Source organism: Benincasa hispida, chromosome 9 (genome assembly GCF_027475165.1).
Source record: "Benincasa hispida cultivar pf3 chromosome 9, pf3_genome.v1.1, whole genome shotgun sequence".
NCBI lineage: Eukaryota > Viridiplantae > Streptophyta > Magnoliopsida > Cucurbitales > Cucurbitaceae > Benincasa > Benincasa hispida.
The window spans coordinates 26,055,341-26,078,446 of record NC_143486.1 but is presented as its reverse complement, the minus strand read 5'-3'; the positions used below and the strand labels follow the sequence as shown (position 1 = coordinate 26,078,446).

The window sequence follows — 23,106 nt, the reverse complement described above, 5'->3', positions numbered from 1 at the left end:
CACTCAAGATTAAGGTCATGTCACCTATGGTCATTTAAGTGAGATGTAAGTCTCAAGTATCAATGACGTTATATAAAGACGAATCATCTTGTGATCCGGTCTTATACAAACTATTTGTATAGGACATCCCTACTCGCATGTCTCCATATAAATAGTCAGGATCAGACCATCTGTAGTAGTTCACAGCACTTGCAAACCTCTACAAAACGGGCCGTATCCGTAGTGTCACCAAGATAAGGTATCCTTTATTTATTCTTATACTACAGACCTTTTAGGTTATTACTTAAGGCATGATTCACTTGTATATCTCATATACATGCTTAAGTTTACATACAATAATCATGGATCTTTGTTTATTGGATATGAGTAAATGCAAATAAAATAACTCTTATTTTATTGATAACAATGTGTATAAAGTTTATAAATTACGAGACTTTGGGAGAATTAGGACACTAATCCCAACAGTTTGGGATGGTTATTATAGTTGAATTATAATAGTTTGCGTTTGGGGTGTAGATTATTTTAGTTTGGATTATAATAGTATGCGCCTGAGGTGTAAACTATTTTAGTTTGAGAAGGAAATAGTAAACATTATAGCAAATAATAAAAAAAAATGGTGAATGTAAAATAGTAAAAACTATAGCAAATAGTAAATACTGTAGCAAACACGTGTTTTGAAATAGTGTTGACTGTAGCTAATTGAGGACTACAAAATAATATTTACTGTAGTAAGAAGTGATTATTATAATCTTAGAATAATTCTTGCCCCAACCACCCTCTAAAGTCTTCAAAGTGATAATTATGTTGCAAACGGAAACCGATCTATCAAGTGTATAGATTGAAGACCATTCTCTATGGATGAATGATGTTATGTCTTGTGACATGTAATCTCTTAAGCTATGATTCAGTCCTGTTTCTTTTTTTTAAAAAAAACTATTATATTTTAAAAGATATTGTTATGATGGTATTATTCTTTTTTCATACGATTATCAAGTCATGATATTGTTAACAGTGTGATCTACTTTTTATATTACAAGCGTGATTAATAGTACTTGAAAATACTGCACTCCTTTTGAATGCCATATATTTTTCTTTCCAAAAAAAAGTAACCGTTACAGAAGTAAGTTAAATGATTAATCATGTTTTATATATAAAAAAATATCATTTATATTTGAAGAGAGCTAAGATGGAAGATTAGAAGTTTAGAAAGAGGTCAACAAGATAATCGATTAATTGTTTAGTTTTAGTTTTAATACTTATTGATTTTGAGAAAGTCATTTCCATCAACCGACAAGAAGAAATTGACACAAAAGAAATAGAGAAAATCGCTTGGAAGGAAAAAAAAACTTTAATTAAGAATATACAAATAAACATATGGACACATTTGATAAAGAAAAAAAACTCTTTCACTAACTTTTTCTTGCTCTTCTTAAGTTTCTTTGAGAACACAACTCCAAAATATGGGATGTTTATAGAGCATTTCTTTTAAGATACTTATTTTCAATTTTCTAGATAAATCAATAGATGTTTAATATTAATATTTAAGCTATTCATTTAAGTTATTTATGTAGATTCTTAAAAAAGTTTCTAAAATAGTTAATATTACTTTCTCCATTTTAATATAAACATGAGTTTAAGGTTAGGTCAAATACGAGATTGTATTGATCAGTTAGTTTTTTTCACAAAATTGTATTGATCGGTTAGTTTTCATCCGTTTTTTTTATGTCTTTTTGGAGTTTTATGGGTGAGTATCGATTTTTTTATTATTTTTTTTACTGTCTTCCTTTAACCTTCTGTGGTTGTGTTTTGGATGTGTCTTGACCTCTTTTTGAAGTCCACATTTTTTTGGGGTTACATCTAATGTATTTTAAAAGAAAAGTATAGCCCATGTGAAAATTATTTCATTTTATTTAAAACAGAAATTTTATTAAAGTATTAGTAAACATCTCTAAATATCAAAAAGGCTTACATCTTTCACACAAATTTTGTTTGAGCTAAAAATTAATGAAATAAAAGCATTATTGAAAAATGAGGGTGAAATTATTCATTATATGATTACATTTAGTAATAAAAAAGTAAAGACAAATTATAATTTTCTTATGTATTAAATACTGTTAACTGATTTCACAGACCTAAGCGATCTCATAAATAATTTTAAAATTTTCAAATAATTCCACTGCCATCATGGTGACATTGAGAACTCAGCCACCTTAAAATTAATGGTTTGAATTTTTATTTTTATTTGGATTTATTTTCTCATTTCGACATTGACAAATTAGCTAGCCAACTTGAATGTCTATTATTTTTTTTCCTAGTTAAATAAATATGGATTAGGATGTAGCGGTTACAAAAAATCAATGCATTAAATTTAGTTTTATTTGAAATCTAAACATTTCTATACTTTTGTACAGCAACTTTATGAGATTTTTTTTTTCTCTCTAAAAGATTATTACATCACAAATATAAATATGAAAGGTGAAGATTTGAACTCCAACATACCACTTGATTTACTAGTTAGTCGATTCGAGAAGACATGAAAATTTATTCCAGTACTACTTCAAAACTTGACCAAATTAACATTAAAATTATAAAAAAAAATCAATTTATACCCCTAAAATTTAAGAGTGGTATCAATTTAAACCTTAAACCATAATTGTATCAATATAAACTCTAAACTTTTATAAGTGTATCTTTATACCCTTTAATACATCCAGTTTGGAAAAATGATGTGAAACTTATAATTATATCAATTAAATGAGTGATTCTTGAAGGGATTGAATCCCGAATGGAAGCGTGTGAACGCCTTGCATTTTGATTTTTCAGTTTAAATGAAACAAAATCAGCATAAAAATTGAACCAAACAGGGGATAAACATGTAATAAAGCAGTATGCTAATTGAAGAGTAGAAATGGGAAAGAAGAATATCATATATCTTCGTCGATTCCCAAACTCTTCGCGATTTCCTCGTTGTCTTCTCCAGAACGATTCTCTAACGAACAATGGACACCACCATAAGTGAGACTTCGTATTCTACTTCATATTCTCTTAGGAATCAAAGGGTAGAAGAGTGGTCTCTATACCTTGGATGAAGAAAAAATTATGGAAAAGAGAAATTTTGAGAGGATTAATTTGGAGACTAGGGTTTGATTTCACCAAATGAATTCCTTTCATCTAATTTAGGTAAAATAACAAATTTATATGGAGACCTTCTCAATAACTTTCCAAAATTACCCTAAGGGCTAATTTAATTAAATAACACTATTTAATTAAACTTAGCCATTAATTGAATAACCATATTAAATCCAATTTAATATGATTAATTAATTAATAAACATCATATATTTTTTTGTCTCCACCTCTCAAAATTAATTAATTAATTCTTTATGAATCAGATTCATAAGAATTTAATACTTGAATCCTATTCAAATGTTTCTTTTTTAATTATAGATCATGTCTATAATTAACCATATCATATTATTCTCATTAATATGTTATTCCATCCATTGATTTGAACAATTCAAATCATTATTCATCTTTTCCTTTAGTGAGCTAACAAGGGAACCTTATGGACATACAAATTAGAAACTCCAATGATATGAGATTAATTAATTAAACTTTTTAATTAAATTAATCAATATTCATTAACTACCGGACACTCCACTAAAGACCGATAGCTAAACTATTCACATTGTAGATATATTTATGTATCCACAGATATAACCAATAAAAACAAGTTAGTTCTTATGTTCGTAACACCAACTGGGTCAAATTACCGTTTTACCCTTGGGTTACCTCTGTATCCTTAAGTACCAGTGTTCCTCTAATGAATAACCTGCTTATGGTCCAACCAATAAATAGAAACCTCTCTCGGGCCAATGAGAGCGTAGGACCCTTTGTACAAGTCCCGGATACACCACTTAAGGAAATACTTATCTACTTACCTTGAAGTCGGGAATGAATGAATTTCATCTTGTATTATTATGTTTCCAGCTCCTCACTCGGTCTTATCCCCAAAATGGTAGGCTTATTGAGTCGGTGAACTAGCCACTCTCACTCATACAAATGAAAGGACAATTTTTTGTGAATAGGAGTTAATAATATACTAAGTTGCCTAGGTCATCCAATTGAAATAGGAACCAAACTAATCAACGACGTTACATTTAGTGGTTACTATTTTTCGGTTCGATCTTATGTAAACTCATTGTATAGGATATCCCTGCTTGCGTATCACCTACACGAACGCATTGGATCATTGCGTTTGTATCAAATACAAAGTGGGTTGTATCCATAGTGTCACCAGGATAAGGTACCCAACCTTATCCCTATATGATAGATCCTGTTTCTTGAACATTGATCCCTATATGTCTCCGCATATAGTTTAAGATTCATAAGTCAGCCATGGATGTTAGTTTATTAGATTTAGGGTTATTAAGACAAAATAGAATGCAACACAATCAATAACATTTATTGAATTAACATCGATAACTTTTCGTTGATGATGGTCAATTGATAATGTTTACAATCTACAAGTTTTATAGCATAAAACCTAACAATTCTAAAAAATTAAATTCACTTTTCTTATTTTCAAAACCACTATCGAATAATACTTTTAATAATTCAAAATCAATTTTAATAGTATCAAAAACATGTTTAAGAGTGTAAAATGAAATACTGAATTGATTTTAAACGATTAAAAGTGTGTTTCAGAGTGATTTTAAACATGGAAAAAGTGACGCTAACCATTTCACAATCACTCCCAAACACACACTAGAACTTGTTTGGATTCACTTCAGAAAAAATGTTTTTCAAAAAATTCATTTTTATTTAAATTCTTTTAATGAAATCTAGTTAAAATACACTTCAAAAGCTATTTTTGAGTGGTTACCGAGCACTTCAATTTTTTCAAAATGACTTATTTTTAAAGTTAGGCACTTGAAACTTTAATAGAAACACACCCTTAGACTCTCAATAAGAAATTTCTTTGAGAATTATCCATGCATTTACTCTAGTTATCCATTTTGTAAAACACATTTGAAAAACTCTAAACACGTTTAAGAATCAATATATAAATGATTTTCAAAGATAATCATAATGAAAGGTCTAAGTTGATAAACTCATAAAAATTTATAAGTTTAGTTGACTAAAACCATACCTTTCTCATAATATTGATTGAACAAACTTTAGAAGAAAGTGTAAGTTAATACACTTACTAAAATTCAGGATTTAAATTATTATATAAATTGATATTACTCATTAGTTCACATGTGAGAGTAAAAAGTGAACTTTCTTAGAAAAACTAAAAAACGATTACTAAAAAATTATGTGATGAAACACGTGAATTTGTGCCAACACAAAATCCTCATAGAGAACATGGATTTTGGAACCCTAGTAAGCAAGTCAACCTTTTAGAAGCACAAGGAAAGAACATTTTCGATGCCCTAACCAAAAAAGGGCAATTTAGTCAAATCAAGTCCTTTTCATTTTTCATTTTTTTTAATTCCACATTTCAGTTCAATTTAGACTATTCTCCCCCTCCCCCAAAAATAATAATTATAATACTACTTCCTATGTTTTTTAAGTTTGTTTAATTTTAGATCATCTTTTAGTTTTTGTAATTTTAATATATCTTAAATTTATTTATTATATTTATGATCGATTTTATTTTAAAAAATTACTATAAAATTTTAAAATATGTTTACATATTATTATTATTATTATTTAATAATTTTGATAAAGATAATTTTTGAGAGATTAAATTTAAATTTATTAAAAGTGCATGAATTAAAATTTAATAATAAAAAATATGATAGATTAAAATTAAACAAATTTCAAAATATCAAGAGTAATAGCATTTAAAAAAAGGAGAAAAAAAAAGAGAGGAAAAATTTTAGACGGCGTTCTTTTACCAACTCCCTCAATATTCCCACGGAAGAAAATTAAACCAAACAATTATTTATTTTAATTTTATAAATAATTTTGTCACATTATTCATTAATCAAACTTATTAAAGACATATTATAAGAAAGGAAAAACTTACATTGATCCGTTTACTTTTTCTTGGTCGGGTTTTTTCCTTTGCTTTAAGCCCAGTATTCGTCGTCTCTTTGCCAGTTCCTTTTAGCAAAAGCTGCGATAGTACACCAACAGAGCAATAATAACAACACTCAACGAAAAAGCAAACCAGAATTTGAGGGTAATACAGAGAAGCAAGAAGGGGGAAAAAAAGGGCTTATAGAGAAACAGAGAGAGATCTGTGAGTATTAGCCATGGGGTGAAAGAGATGCAACAGCAGCTGAAGCTGATTTTTAGTCACAGCTGCTGATCCAAGACCCATATGCCAAATTTTGTTTGTTTTCTTGTTTGATTTCCCATCCGGTAATTTTTAGCTTCTTTGAAATTTATGTTTTTTTCTTTTTGTTTTGTCTCCTTTTCTTGTGTACCGCTTCTATGTGGTTTTCTTTTTGTTCTTCTTGATATGGGATTTTTCTTTTAGAATTAGCATTTGGATGGTTGAAGCTCTGTAACCCATCTCTGTTTTTGATCTTGATATTCTTGATCTGGGTGTTTGATACTCTGATGTTGTTTTTACAGATGATCCTGTTTGTGATTCTTCTTTTCTTCTGTTATTGATTGAGGGAAAAAAAAGCTCAAAAATATGTTGTACTCATCATCTTCAATCTTCTTATTTATCTGGGTTTTCTTTGTTGGTTTCTATCAGCTACTTTGTTCAAATTCAGTTCTTAAACTTCCATTTGCTTCCTCCTTTGTAGATTCTGGACCTTGGTTTTGTTGATCAGGTAATTCTTTCACACTGTCTCTCTTTTTAAATTGAGATTCAATTTTCAGTTCATTAGAAAATTTGTATCTAATTTTTGTTGTGTTGGTTACTGAAGTTGATTAGGTAGAAGAAGCCAAACGTCAAGTCAAAAGAATCTGGCACTTGGAGTTAGTTGAAAGTGTTTGTTCTGTTTGGCTGAAGTCATGACGACTACTTCGCGTACAAATTCTAGGCGCATGTATTCATGGTGGTGGGATAGTCACATTAGCCCAAAAAATTCTAAATGGCTTCAAGAAAATCTTACAGGTATTGATTTTCCAACTTTAAACTGATTAATCTTTTGAAGCTATTGATTTTTTCAATAGTCTTTGGATTGTGTAATTCTGATAGTGCCGAATTGTTTCCATGAATGAAAATGGCTGACTAACTGGTACTTGGCTTTCCTGCTTGAAAACAGATATGGATGCCAAAGTGAAACAAATGATCAAGCTTCTTGAAGAAGATGCAGATTCCTTTGCAAGGAGGGCTGAGATGTACTATAAGAAGCGGCCAGAACTTATGAAATTGGTTGAAGAATTCTACCGGGCCTACCGTGCATTGGCAGAAAGATATGATAATGCAACTGGGGTGCTTCGCCAAGCTCATCGTACCATGGCTGAAGCATTTCCTAACCAGGTATCATTTGATGATTCGCCTGCAGGTTCGGGTAATGAGTGTGATCCACGGACGCCTGAGATGCCACCACCAATACGTGCTCTTTTTGATCCAGATGAGTTGCAAAAGGATGGATTGGGGCTTTCACCCCAATCCGGTGCCGGCAGAAGAAATGGAGCATTTACAGAAGAATCGAACTTAGTTACAGGTCGTAGGGGTTTGAAGCAGTTTAATGATATTTTTGGCTCTGGGGAAGGAAGAGCAAAGGCATGCCTCAATTTCCATGAAGTGGACGAGAATGAGCGGAATGGGGGGAACAATCCCAAGGTTTCGGCTACTGAGGCAGAGATTTTAGCCTTAAAGGAGGCTCTGGCTAAATTAGAAGCTGAAAAGGAAGCTGGTCTACTTCAATATCAGCAGAGTCTTGATAAGCTGTCTAATCTCCAGTCAGAAGTCTCTCGTGCACAAGAGGATTCTGAAAGACTTAATGATCGAGCCTCTAAAGCTGAAACCGAAGCTCAGAAATTGAGGGAAGCCCTCAGCAAACTAGAGAGTGAGCAGGAAGATAGTTTGCTAAAGTATCAACAGTGCCTGGACAGAATATCCCTTCTGGAGAGTGATATCTTTGACATTCAAAAAGGTGCTGAAGAACTCAGTAAAAGAGCAAGTAAAGCTGAGAATGAAGCTGAAAATCTGAAGCAAGGACTTGCTGAAGTAGGAGCTGAAAAGGAAGCTGTACTTGTTCAATATCGAGAGAGTTCAGAAATGATAGTGAAACTAGAGGAGAAGCTTCTTCATGCAGAGGAAAGTTCCAGAAGATACAATGAACTAGCTGACAAAGCTGAAAGTGAGTTAATTATCCTTAAGCAAACAGTAGAAAAATTAACTGAAGAAAAGGAAGCTGCTGCTATCCAGTACCTGCAGTGCTTGGAGAAGATTTCTAGTCTTGAATATAGACTTTCTTGTGCTGAAGAGGAGTCCGAAAGGCTGCATCGTGAAATCGATGATGGAGTTTTAAAGTTAAGAAGTGCTGAAGAGAAGTGTCTTTTATTGGAGACATCAAATCTGGCTCTGCAGTCTGAGTTGGAGTCTTTGGTACTGAAAATGGGGTCCCAAAATCAAGAACTCACCGAGAATCAAAAAGAACTGGGAAGACTTTGGAATTGCATACAGGATGAGCATTTACGCTTTGTTGAGGCCGAGACTGCTTTCCAAACTCTACAGGATTTGCATTCTCAGACCGAAGAAGAATTGCGATCTCTTGCTGCTGAGCTTCAGAATAGGACACAGATTTTAAAGAACCTGGAAATTCAAAATCAGACTTTGATTGCTGAAGTTCAGGAGGTTAAGAATGAAAACAGGAAGCTTGATGAACTCAATATGTCTTCAGCTCTGTCAATAAAAAATTTGCAAGATGAGCTATCAAGTTTGAGGGAGAAGATAAGTAAACTTGAAGCAGAGGTTGAATATCGGACGAATGAAAGAAATGCCCTTCAGCAAGAGATCTACTGTCTGAAAGAAGAGATTAATGACTTGAATAAGAAAAATGCAGCCATAATGGAGCAGGTGGAATCTACTGGTTATGGTCTAGACTGCTTTGGAACATCAGTTAAGGAACTCCGAGATGAATATTCAAGGATAAAGGAGACCTGTGAGACAGAGAAAAGTGAGAAAGCAGCTCTCTTGGAGAAGTTGATTATTCTTGAGAAACTTGTTGAGAAAAATGCCTTTTTAGAAAATTCCATTTCTGATATGAGTGTTGACTTGGAAGAGACCAAGGAGAGAGTAAAGATGTTAGAAGAGTCGTGTCAATCTCTGTTGGGAGAGAAATCAACTCTTTCTTCTGAGAAGGTAGCCCTGACTTCTCAACTACTAATTACAACTAAAAATCTGGAGGAACTCTCAGAAAAAAATATGCTTCTAGAGAACTCCCTCTCTGATGCAATTGCTGAACTTGAAGCTTTAAAGGTGAAATCAAAGGAGCTAGAAGGTTCCTGCCAATTGCTTGGTCAACAGAAGTCTGACCTCATAACAGAGAGAGAAAGCTTACTCTGTCACTTGGATACCACCCAGAACACTCTTGAAGATCTGGATAAAAGATACCGTGAGTCAGTAGAGAAACATTTGGTGGTCGCCAACGAAAGAGAATCTGCATTTTGTGAAATAGAAAAGCTGAAGGCTTATTTGGATGCTGAAAAACAAGCTCATTCTACTTTTACTGAAATCAGTAAGAAACGGCTAGCTGGAATGGAGTTGCAAATGCATCTATTACAAGAAGAATGTGATCACTGGAAGAAGGAATATGAGGAAGAAACAGACGAAGCTATAAATTCCCAGTTTGTGATCTTCATCTTACAGCATTGTATGCAAGATATGAAGGATAATAATCTCTCTTTACTTCTAGAGTCTCAAAAACTTTTTGAAGCATCCGAGAGGTCGAAAGAAGCAATCTCTGAATTAGAGCTAAAAAATATTAAAAGGGAGGGGGAGGTTAAATCCTTCATCGAGAAAAATAAGTTTCTGAGGACAGGGCTTCAACAGGTATTGAGAACTCTCGACATCCATGCATACCCTGGGTTCGATCATGAAACTAAGCAGGATCAAACACTTCTGAACCATATTTTTGTCAAAATTCAGGAGAAACAGATTTCTTCAAATGAAATTTATGATGGATATTACCAGTTATTGATTGAGAAATCTATTACTGAAAAATTCCTTCTGCAACTGAAAAATGAATCTGAAAGCATTTTGATTGAAAGAGATGCACTTGATAAGGAGCACAGAATCCAATCTGAAGAGATCTCAATTCTCCAGAGCAGGATTCTGCAGTTGAATGAAGAGCTGAGGTTAAAAATAATTGAGGGCAACCATAAAGAACAGGCACTCAAGATGGAAGTGGAAAATGTCCGTAGGAATTTGCATAATGTGGAGGAATCCTTCCAGGTTTTACAAGTAGAGAATTCCAAGGCTCTTGATGAGAAAACATCTTTGACAAAAAAAGTCTTAGGCTTGGAAAAACAGACGTGTCAATTGGAAGAAGAGAACAGTGAAATGTTCAATGAAACAATATTTCAAAGTCAACTTTTCCTTATTTGTAAAGATATTATCTCTGAAATTCTTGAAGAAATGAGAAAGCTTACTGAGTGTAGGGATAAACTTCAGTTTACAAATAACGACCTTGAAGAGAGAGTGAAAGAAATGGAGAGAAAGTTGGGACATGAACAAACGATGAACTTAGAACTTACAATGTTCTTGGAGAGGTCACGTAGTGAAGCTGAAAATTATTTGACAGAGAAGAACACACTTGATCAGGAGCATAGAAACCAATCTGAACGGTATTTGACCCTCCAGGCTGAGATGGAGAAACTTTTAGAGCTGAATGAGGAATTGAGGTTGAAAATAGTGGAGGGCAACCATAAAGAAGAAGCACTGATGACTGAAATGGAGCATGTATGTAAGAAGCTGCAGAATTTGGAGGGGGATTACCAGTTTCTACGTGATGAGAGTTGCAAGGCAAACGAAGAGAAATTATCTTTGTCGAAGGAAATCTTAGAATTGAGAAAAGAGAGAGAAGAATTAGAAGAAGTAAACATTAATATGTTTACTGAAAGACTATTTCAACGTGAACTCTCCTTTATTTACAAGGATGCTGTCTCAGAAAATCTTGCAGAACTGAGAAAGCTTACCGAGTCTTTGGATGAACTCCACTGCAGAAATAATGACCTTGAAGAGAGATTGGAAGTAACGTTGGGAAACTTGGGAGCTGAACAAACAAAAAACTTAGAACTCATGAATTCCTTGGAAAAGTCACAGAGTGAGGCTGAAAATTATTTGATGGAAAGGAACACACTTGACCAGGAGCTCAGCAATCAATCTGAACTCAATTCAGCACTACATTGTAAGATGGAGAAACTTCTGGAGTTGAATGAAGATATGAGCTTGAAATTAATAGAGAGCAACCACAAGGAAGAATTACTAATGGCTGAAAAGGAGAATGTATGCGAGAAGCTGCAAAATTTGGAAGTGGCTTATCAGATATTACATGTGGAGCATTGCAAGGCACTTGAGGAGGAAAAATCCTTGGCCAATGAAATCTTAGGCTTGAGGAAAGATAAACATGAATTAGAAGACACAAACATCGATATGATTGGTGAAACAATATTTCAAAGCCAACTTTCCTTCATTTATAAGGATATAGTGTCTGAAAATCTTCAAGAACTGAGAAATCTCGTTGAGTGTATGGATAATCTCCAATCCACAAATGAAAACCTTGAAGAGAGAGTAAAATTAATGGAAGGAAAATTGGGAGATGAACAAACAAAGAGCTTTGAGCTCATTGATTCTTTGGAAAGGTCAAAATTTGAGATTCTGGAAGTAGAAACAATGATAAGCTTGAAGGAAAATGAAAAGTTGGAGCTCCACCAAATGGTGGAACAGCTATCATCAAAGTGTAATGAATTGGAGAGAATAAATGAAGAACAAAAGAAGCAGATGGAAAAAATCTCTTCAGATAAAGATTGCCTGGCAAAGGAAACTGAAATTCTTCACGAAGAGAATAGAAAAATGAACTTGAAGCTTGAGGAGATGCAAAATGAAGCTGAGAAGAATATAGTCAGAGAGGAAAGTTTGACATCTGAACTTCAGATGAAGAACAATGAAGTTCAATCATGGGAAACTCAGGCTGCCACTTTCTTTGGTGAGCTGCAGATTTCTGCTATTTATCAATCAATTTTTGAAGGCAAGATTCATGAGCTAGCAGAAGCATATGAGAATCTTCAAGACAGAAATACTTCAAAAGATATGGAGATTGAATTGCTGAAGGACAAAATTAGTAGTTCTGAAGGAGAAAATGGAAGAATGAAAACTCAGTTAGCTGCATATGTTCCAGCTATTCAAACCTTGAAGGATTCTATAAGTTCTCTTGAAAAGCATGCTATTTCTCCAACAGAAATGCAAAAAGTTGACGAACAAGAAGTGAAGGTAACAACAATAACCCCTTTTTTGAATATCAATTTTTATTCTCACTTATATAGTTTTTGTTGTGTTCATATCCATGTAGTTCAGAACTTTTTAAGTTTAAAGAAATTACTAAAGTTTTCCTACACTTTTAGTTAGGCAAATTAGTTAGGCAAAGGAATTTTGGTCAAACAGGCTAACAATTTTTTGTTTCACAGTTCATTTTATTATTATTATTATTTTCAATTACAAGGTTCAATTGAATATTTGAATTAACGAATGCATGATATTGATATTAAATATTCTGAGCCAAGATTATTTGACTCCCCTGTCATAAATATTTAGCCAACCCTCATCAATGTTTTGTCCATGACAACAAAATTATGCCCCTTTAAAAAACCAAAATTATGCACTCTCTTTTGAATTTGAGCAATGTTTAATTTTCATTCTTTGTAACTTGTAAGATTACTATGATTTGAAGATATCTCAGAAAAAATACTCTAATGGAATATATCAACATATTGATCGGCTTCTTTTGGATGTTGACGTGGTTACTCTATCTGGGTTCTCTTTTCAATGCATTGGAATACTCAGATGGCAGTACCCAAGTGCCAAAAAGTCGTAGCATTGGGGCCGGATTGTCTGAGTTTTGGTTGCATAATCTCATGGCCTAACCTTCCTTTCTGCAGGAATGTGGTTCTTTAAGTTCCCAGCATCCTGAAGGCTTCCAGCAGCCACATGATGATCAAGTTCAGAATGATGGTTCGGTTGAGCTGCAAGATTTGAACAGGAGAATTCAAGCAATTGAAGTAGCATTTGAAGAATTTGAAAGCCAGACTACACTAGAAAAGTTTAATGCCAATGCAAAGCTAGAGAAAGTGATGAAGGAGATTGAAGAGGTAAAATCTAGCCGAGAACGTAGTCGTGTGACCAAGGACAAATCAACACTTCATGGACAGGATCGTCGGTCACATTCGAAGTCTGAAATTTCTGAAGCAGGAAACGAAGTTCTGACAAAAGACATCCTACTCGATCGGATTTCTGACCATTCATCGTATGGAAACAGTCGAAGAGAAACTGCAGTGGCTGGTGATCGGATGCTTCAGCTATGGGAATCAACTGATCAAGATGGCAGCTACAATCGGGCGGTTGGCAAGGCTCCTATGATAGCAAGCTCATCTACCGATTACCACCGGGTTGGATCGACGAGGAGACGAAGTAGCAAGCACCCTTCAAATGAATCATTGGTCGAGAAGGAACTTCGTGTGGATAAACTAGAGATCTCCAAGAGACTTTCTGAAATCCCCCAAGAAGGAAACAAGAGAAGGATTCTGGAGAGACTAGATTCTGATGCTAAAAAATTGGCAAATCTTCAGATAACTGTACAAGATTTGAAGAAGAAAATGGATGTTACAGAGAAGAGCAAGATAGAAAAAGGTGCTGAATATGATACAGTGAAGGAACAAGTAGAAGAAGCTGAAGAAGCCATCACCAAATTGTCTGAGATGAACATTAAACTCACAAAGAATGTGCAAGATAGTTTTATGGCTGCTGATGGAGGCTCATCCACACTGGAGCCAGAGGAAAATGACAGTGTCCAAAGTAGGCGAATTTCAGAACAAGCACGGAGAGGATCAGAGAAGATTGCGCGGTTGCAGTTGGAGTTGAAGAAACTACAGTTTCTAATAATGAAACTAGATGGTGAAAGGGAGGCCAAAGGCAAAAGCAAAGTATCCGAGCGGAGTCCGAGAGTTCTACTAAGGGACTATCTTTACGGCGGGACGAGAACTAAGCAGAAGCAAAAGAAGAAGGCACCTTTTTGTGCTTGTATGAGACCTCCAACAAGGGGTGATTGAGGCATTGATTTTAATCTGAGAAATAATGATTTTAGTTTAATGAAAAGGATATTAATTGGTTCATCATTTATCAAATTTTCTTTGTAGAGAGGTTCTTCTGGAACTGTATGTTGTTAGCTTTGTTTGTATAGAGAGGTTTTTATGTTACATTAGCTTTGAGATTATGCTGTACATGAAAGGCTCCATCTAATCAGAGAAAGCTGCTCTTTTTAGAGGCTCTTCATTGTCCATATAATATTGGTTCTAACTCTTCAATAAATGAGTATTCGGTTGGGGCCATATTTAGGAAAAATAATAGACCATGATTGGTATAATTCTTTAAGTTATATGATTCTTTACCGATTTAAATCTCCATAACCCACATTTGATTTATTAAATTAATAATTAATTTTCTAAAAGCTTATAAATGATTTTAATCAGTACATATTTGAAAATATAATAAAGTATCGGTAACTAGTAACTAAAATTTAGGCATATTATATACTTCAACCCAATATATGAGCGTTTGAATATCTTTAGACCTTGATCTTCGTAAAATAGTTCTAAAATTCTAGTTTTTTAGTGCAACAAATATGAAGGTAGGAATTTAAATTTCCAATTTCATGGAGATGAATAAATGTCTTACTGTATAAATTTTACTAAAAAAAGAGTTGAGCTTATTTTGACTCAGGCCTATAGTTTTCACAAATAATTTTATTCTAAACAATAGTTGATTTTTTTTTTACTTGGCATAAAGTAGGTAGAGGATTATGACCCCGCTTGATGTCGGTTGAGTTATACTCATTTTGGTTAAACAATAATAGATTTGATATTTATATTTTACATTTTTAATCCAAATCCTCCTTCCCTCAGTTCATAAGTGAAAAGACAATGAAATAATTACCCTTCAAATTATGAAAAGTTATACCCTTCATCCATGAGATATAGGTTTAGATTCTAATTCGTCTTTAGATTTCAAAAATCACGTTTTAATTTGTCAATTTTACAAAATAGAACTAAATAATCCTTCATCACTTTTTCTTCAAGGGCTAAAACAAAATTTGTGCTAGAAATTGAATGAATGAAAGCTTCAAAAATGAAAATTTGGAGGTTAGTTGTGGATGACTAATTGAACTCGAACATTATTTTCAAGTAAACCAAGTTTTGTCTGTTGGGCTTTCCAGATGCAACTTCTATGAAACCATGAAAGGATTACAAGAACCAAAGAGAAACTCGATAAAAAAAGCTTTCAAGGTGCTAATAACAGACTTCAATTAGTCTTATTTTCCCAACTATTCTATACTCAACTCCATTTCTGTTATCAAAATGGGAGAGTTATAATCCACAAGCAGAAAGTGCTCCAATGTGTCTCAATATGTTGTTAAGGAATCAACTCCTCTTAAACAACGTGGATACTCCGTTCGTCCTATATCGTGACATCTGTAACTTCATCTCGTCTCTTACATAAATGCAGCAAATAGGAGTTGTGAAGAATATATACTCACATAACCTAACAATGAGATGTTTGGCTGTTTGGCTAAAACACCCCTCTTCACAATGGGGGAAATTTCAAACAAAATGTACATTACTTCATCAGTGTAGATACAAATCTAAGTCTTACCAGATAGTTGGCAAGCTTTGGGTGATCGATGTCCTTACGAAGAACAGATTCTCTCTTTATTTTGATACAAGTGTTTTGCTAAGTTTTCCCTTAGAGTGTTCCCCAATGGATCTAACTGTTTACAACAATGCTCCTGATATCCCACGTCATGATGACCAGATAAAGCAACATCTGGTCGTAACTCATCTCCATTGTCAATTATAATGTTTTGAAGTAAACAGCATACCAGTATAATGCTTGGCAATTTCCGCTTATCGGGTCTCCACATTACCTTGTTGAGGATTCTCCAGCTGCCCTTCAACTGAGAGAACGCCCTCACAGCAAGCGATTTCGCAACTCCGTGCACTGCATTGAAGTTGAACTTCAACGGCGATAGGTTGTCACTTTCGTAAGGAGTAATCAACCAAGGAAGAAGAGGATAACCAACTCCACCAACTAAGTATTCTCTGATTTCTGACCCTCCAGAAAACTTCCTTATATTCCCATTCAAACGTTCACCGGCATCGCATAGTTTGAAAATTTTTGAGCACTTCAATAACCTACTAGTCGTCATGGCCCCGGGCCAACCGGTTACAATGTCAAGAAATCTCATTTGGTGATCAACAATTCCCTGCAAGAACATACTGTAATTATTGTTGGTATCACACCAATCATCTGATGTTTGTACTGCTGGAAGTGTCATAATGATGTGTGTTGCATCTATGGCCCCACAACAATTAGGCAGCCCAAAACAAGCTTCAAATTGTGACTTGATTTCCTCCAATCTTGAGGAACTCGGCCACCAAAGATGATGCTTCGCACGTTGCTCCAAAGCTTCGACAAATCTCCAAGTAACCTGAGAGACTGTGGACTGGCCAACTCCAAAGGCAGCTCCCACAGAAACTTGTGACTCACCAGATGCCAATCTTCGCATAGCAATTGCAACTTGCTTTTCCACACTAAGAAGTCTCCCTTCAATATTGATAAGCCCAGACGGCGGCCTTGAAATGAGATCTTCTCGTACGAGGGAACAAATGTAGTCGAAAGTTTTCTTCGAAGTTCGAAAGAAATACTTGAATCCCTCTGCTTCATCATTAGATCCAAAAGAACCTGCAAATATTTAGAAAGCCTCCTGAGATATTTGAAAATACCTCAGTTATCAAAGTTAAACTGAATGTATAATGAGCAACAGTTCATAATGTACCAGTCCAAAATTCCCAACTCTTCAACCATATGTGCCTAACCCGAATCATTCTTCTTAAATCAACGATTAACCCAAAAACGTAAGTTGATGGATGAAGGTAAATTCAATCTTATACCATCTAACAATTCTCAACATCTAATGACAGATATCCTCTTTAAATTCTAAGAAATAATCTAAATGTCTCAAATCTCCAACGTTTTAAACTTTCTACCCTTACAATATCTATCTCACTTGGATTGCCAACTTCTACAACTACTAAAAAAGAAAAGGCACAAAATATTCACCCTTTCAAAATTATCCAGCCAAAAGGAATGTGAAGTTACTTTTAATTCAGCTCAGGCAATAAAACCCATATAGCAAATTGAAAATCAAAACAAAAATCAAGTAGAAGCATTATGATTGGCGAGTTGGAGAAGGGGTTAAACCTGAGACGAAACAGTTTCTGTGCCAGAAAACTTCCCACCAATCAGGCTCTGAAGCTCTGGGTTCCATGGGAACAACGCCCAAGTTTTTACGTTTGTTCAGTTTCTTGGAATCCTTCTTGCGCTTCTTCGATTTCTTTGTAGGCGCCATTTCTGATTGAACAAGGAATCAATCGTCCAACGGCCGATGTTCGTTTGAGGGGAGAGATCGCCACTAATGTGAAAGAACAAAGAAGAAGAAGATTAAGGTGACTGCGATTGCCCTGACAAAATGAAAATATTTGGAAATTGAGAAAGCGAAGGAATGTGGAGAATGAAGCTTGACCTCGCACTAACCTTCTGCTCTCACTAGTATCAATTTTAGGAAAATTACGAGAAATAACACGTTTAAACTACCTCGTAAATTTAGCATATTTTTCAAAAACTCGTAAATATAATCTTTTTGTCCATCTCGAACGAGATCGTTTATGAGATTTTAGTTAAAAAAAGTCATTTTTTTTTCAATTTATCGATTGTTTGGGACTTTCTCGATACATTTCACTAGATTATATACCGAGATTATATGCCTATTGATGTAATATCGGAAAAAATAACACTGAGATTCTATATATTTAAACTTTCTTGGTGAAATCCTAGGTATAATTAACACAAAAAAAAAAAAATCATATATTTGAGTTTTCTCGGTGGAATCTCGAGTAGGATTAACATCGAGGTTCTATGTATATCCTAAATCTTATCCAATTCTTCGCAAAATTTGATCTTTCCCAAAATTTAAAAATGTTGAATCAATTTGAAAAATCTATTTTGATAATTGGAAGACCTATTTTGAAATTTTGGAAATTCATATAATTGTGAAAACATAAATTATGCTAAAGAATTTGAAAAATTACCTAATAACTTGATATAATATTTAGTAAACATAATCGTATTTAGAGAAAATTTGAAAATAATATAAGATTTAATATAAGCTTTGGAAAGATTACATAAAAAAAAATTAACAATCTCAGTGTATAATCAGGCGAGATGTACCGAGAAGGTTCAAAACATCGATAAGTTAGAAAAAGTTGATTTTTTAACTAATTCTTGGTGGCCGATCTCGCCCGAGATTAATCGAGAAAAATTATTTTTATGAGTTTTTAAAAAGTGTGCAAGTTTTATAAGGTGAACGTCTAAATGTGCTATTTCTGACAATTTCCCATCATTTTATATAATTTTTTTTCAATTAGAAGTTAACATAGGTTAGATGTTATGTTATGCTTAACTTCATTGAAAAAAAAATCTTATAAGGATCCTACTTAGGTTTTTTTTTTCTTTTGTTTGTACGAATGAACTTCCCGTGTGCCTTTATGTTTTATGACCCATCCCCCACAATCTTATAAATTATAATATTTTGTTTACATCAGAGAGCACTTTCAGCCTGAACTCGTGCTCGGGATGAGATCTCCGGCCTAAGCCTTTTTCAAAAACCAAACCCGATGCTATCATAATAATGGCTGGCTGCATGTTGCCGGCTTGTGTCCTGGATTTCAACACATAGTGCACTTTTGGGTTGGACGGTGTTCTCTGACTGATGGAATCCAGTTGACACGTGGTTTACCAACATTAGTTGTAATTTTCGGTGGTAGGATAATGCATTATTCGTAGCTTGGTAGTTTGCTCTATTCAGAAGAATGTCCGACTGGGAATGTTAGTTCTATGTATGCTAGGATTAGGGATTCCACACTCCGTCCACCTTGTAGCAACTATTGCATGTGAGCATGGAATATCTAAGTTAGTTGGTCTGTTTGCATGTGCACTGATGGGGGTTTAAGTTGACGACACCATCCAAGTGACTATCCTTCACAATGAACATATGACAGTCAATCAGGTTTACTTGGTACCGCCTACCACTCTGGATTCCTTAGCCACCTATTTTTCGGTGTAATCCGAATATAAGAACGTACATGTGGACTATTGGTTTCTGTGCTCGAAAAACCATTTATGGAGCTTCTCCCTAATAAATTCCAACAACGGTATGATTGGTAAAAGTCTGACCTAAGTTGTAAGTGCATTGAAGCACTCCACACTGTTGTTGGTCATATTGTCATATCGTCTTGAAGATTGATGAACCCGAGTCCATCGTTCTAAGCCGATGTTCTCCAGGTATTGCGTCATAGCTGAAGGAATCGTATTCCTCGCAAAAGTGTGTGAATGCCGTGCATTTAACAATCAATTTTGAAAAATGCATAAATCAGAGAAAAACATACAGTAAAGGATAAACAATTCTAACTAAGCTTGCTTTTAGAATGAGAGGGAAACTTACCCTTGAAGAATACTCTATTCTCAGTGTTTTCTCTCCAAGTCATGAAGTGCTCCCCTCCGACATCAACATACTGCAAAACTTCCCACGATCACAAGTAATGGACACCACTATAAGAACTTCCTTACTATTCCTTGGTAAGGAATGGAGAATTGTGGGTGTTGGATCGATATGGCAACCCTAGAGGGGTGAATAGGGTTTAATTTTTTTTTTTTTTTAAAATAAACCCAATTAAACTAATTAATACACTTTTTATAAATAATAAGAAAAAGTCAAATTATGCAACAAATAAGGTGACAAAAAATGTGATAATTTAATTCTATCAAATTTTAGCAAATAAATAAGAATAAACTAAAACATACAATAAATTGCTTAAATTAATTACAAAAATAAAAAGGAAAGAGTTAGAGAAAAAGACACGGTTTGGTCAAATTCGACCTACTCCACTCCCCAAACGCCTCTTGGGAATTTGAATAAAATCTTTCCGACTCTTTCCACGGATTAGAGCCCAAACGTTACACCACCGCTCATTTTACGGGTTCAAGAGCAAACCCGATCTTTTCTACGGTTTAGGATCAAATTGTTACAAATGTTGAAATTTTTGAAGAACACAATACAACTCTCACTAGAGTGGATTTACAAGTTTAAGCACTCAACAAGTTTATCCTCACAATACAATAACACTCTCTTAAGAATAAGATGAAAAAAAAAAAATGGGAACTTAGAGAGAGCAACAATGGAAATTTTGAGTTTTGGAGGATTATGAAATGTAAAATTTGTTGGTCTAAAATTTGGAGAGGTAGATGGTCTATATAGAGATGAAAAATTTTTAGAAATCACAATTAATTTGGACCATTGGATTTTGGAAAAGAAAAATATGGAGATTTTAAACTAAACTAGTCGTTAGATACAAACAAAATATAATATTAAATTCATTTTCTTTTTAAAATTAATCCAAAAAATAAAAAAATATACCATGTGTCAAAAACTAGCCGTTAGACACAAATATAAAATAATATTAAATTTATTTTTCTTTTAATTCATTTTCTTTTTTAAATTCATTCTCTTTAAAGTCAATCCAAAAATAAAAAACATACCATGTGTAAAAAACTAGCCGTTAGACACAAACATAAAATAATATTAAATTTATTTTCTTTTTAAATTTCTTTTAAATTTTATTTTTTTTTAATTTTAAATCAATCCAAAAATAAAAACTTCATCATATGTTAATCTCTTAATGATTCACCATTCAACCAATATGCTGCCACATGTCTACATGCAAATGGTCTGGTTATGCCACATCATCCACTTGGTATTTTCTCTATAGACTTATTTCGGTCATATCGTCTTCGTTTTAGCTCTGATTTGAATGATTGGAATCGTTGTTCTGAGCTCTAAGCTATGAACATATTAAAATACTAAGATTTTCAGTAATTAAAAATTGAGTTTGTTATCATCAAAACATTGATTAATTAATTAATTTGAAATTAAGGGTAAAAAAGCCAACAATCTTCCCCTTTTTGATGATGACAAACCATTCAAGAAAAATAGCTTGAAATACATGTAAACCATATGTAGCACATAATAAAATTCAACATATCACCATAAAGATCATTCTTGAAATTCACTCAAAAAATAAATTCTCCCCCTAATTAATACAATCAAAATCATAACAAATTTATAGCATATTTTTCTTAAATTTCTCTCCCTTTGGAATCATCAAAAAGAATAATTAAGAAAAATTTAGAACTACATAAATGCTTCCCTTAAAAGCATGAACATAAATTTAGCACAATCCCCCCTAAGAATATTAACACATGCTTTCCATATCTCCTCCTATCAAAATACATTCTAAAAGATTTAACAAGTAAAATTATAAAATTAAGAGGCATCACAACGAATAATACCGAGCTCAAGCCTATTTTTGCAAAAGTTTTCTTCATTCAAAGGCTTGGTAAAAAATATCCACTAATTGATTATTAGAGCCTACAAATTCAAGAGTAATATTATCATTTTGCACATGCTCTCTAATAAAGTGATACCTAACATCAATATGCTTAGTCCTAGAATGATGTATAGGATTTTTAGTCAAATTAATAGCACTAGTATTATCACAAAATATAGGCACATTATCAAACTTTAATCCAAAATCACAAAGAGTTTGTTTCATCCAAAGAATTTGAGCACAACAACTAGCAACTGCAATATATTCTGCTTCGTTAGTGGATAAGGCAACCGAATTTTGCTTTTTACTAAACCAAGAAACTAAGGAACTACCAAGAAATTGACAAGTCCCACTAGTACTCTTACGATCAAGTAAACTATTCGCAAAATCCGCATCGGAATATCCTACCAAATTAAATTCAACATTTCTAGGATACCATAAGTCTAAATCAATAGTACCAAGCAAATATTTAAAAATTCTTTTAACGGCATGTAAATGTGATTCTTTAGGACAAGATTGAAATCTAGCACAAAGACATACACTAAACATAATATCGGGTCTACTAGCGGTTAAATAAAGTAAAGATCCAATCATACCTCTATAAGTTTTTATATCCACACACTTACTTTTTTCATCCTTGTCAAGCTTAGTGGATGTGCTCATAGGAGTTTTTGCAATTTTACCTTAATTGAATTTGAACCTTTTGAGCAAATCCCTTGTGTATTTTTCTTGACTTATGAAAATACCATCCTTGAGTTGTTTGATTTGGAGTCCAAGGAAGAAGCTAAGTTCTCCCATCATACTCATCTCAAATTCACTATGCATACACTTAGAAGATTCTTCACACAAAGATGGATTAGTAGAACCAAAAATAATATCATCTACATATATTTGTACTAAAAACATATCATTTTCTTTAGTCTTAATAAAAAGAGTAGTATCAATTTTACCCATTTTAAATCCATTCTCAAGCAAGAAATTACTATGTCTATCATACTAAGCTCTTGGAGCTTGTTTTAAGTCATAAAGAGTCCTTTTCAACTTATAGACATGATTAGGAAAATCAAAACTTTCAAGCCCCAGAGGTTGTTCTACATAAACTTCCTCCATGATATAAACATTTAAAAATGCACTTTTCACATCCATTTAATACAAAATGAAATTCTTATAAGAAGCAAAAGCAAGCAACATTCTAATAGCTTCTAATCTAGCAACGGATGCAAAAGTTTCTTCATAATCTATCCTTCCTCTTGACAATAACCTTGAGCTACAAGTCTAGCTTTATTTCTAATGATATTTCCATTTTCATCTATTTTATTTCTAAAGACCCATTTAGTTCCAGTTATAGAAGCATGAGAGGGCCTAGGGACTAACTCCCAAACTTTATTCCTTTCAAATTGATTTAATTCTTCT

General features: G+C 33.5%; 2 protein-coding genes across 4 annotated transcripts; one reads left to right on the top strand and one right to left on the bottom strand.

Annotated features, from left to right (window-relative positions):
* The first annotated feature begins 5,968 nt into the window (after positions 1-5,968).
* NET1D (kinase interacting (KIP1-like) family protein) lies at positions 5,969-14,536 on the top strand. Of its 3 annotated transcripts, none has more exons than XM_039043983.2 (5): positions 5,969-6,375; positions 6,719-6,797; positions 6,894-7,084; positions 7,236-12,412; positions 13,078-14,536. In XM_039043983.2, the coding sequence occupies exons 3-5, from the start codon at positions 6,982-6,984 to the stop codon at positions 14,242-14,244; spliced, it is 6,447 nt and encodes a 2,148-aa protein (XP_038899911.1). In that variant the 5' UTR covers positions 5,969-6,375; positions 6,719-6,797; positions 6,894-6,981; the 3' UTR covers positions 14,245-14,536. The 3 variants fall into 3 exon arrangements, with proteins under 3 accessions (XP_038899911.1, XP_038899912.1, XP_090173358.1); XM_039043984.2 differs by having other exon boundaries at positions 6,036-6,375; positions 6,771-6,797; XM_090317232.1 differs by having other exon boundaries at positions 6,046-6,375; positions 6,592-6,797.
* Positions 14,537-15,707: 1,171 nt separating this feature from the next.
* Positions 15,708-17,827, bottom strand: LOC120084468 (nuclease). Its single transcript, XM_039040253.2, has 2 exons — positions 17,453-17,827; positions 15,708-16,933 (listed from the first exon to the last, which is right to left on the bottom strand). The coding sequence occupies exons 1-2, from the start codon at positions 17,598-17,600 to the stop codon at positions 15,879-15,881; spliced, it is 1,203 nt and encodes a 400-aa protein (XP_038896181.1). The 5' UTR covers positions 17,601-17,827; the 3' UTR covers positions 15,708-15,878.
* Between the last annotated feature and the right edge of the window lie 5,279 nt (positions 17,828-23,106).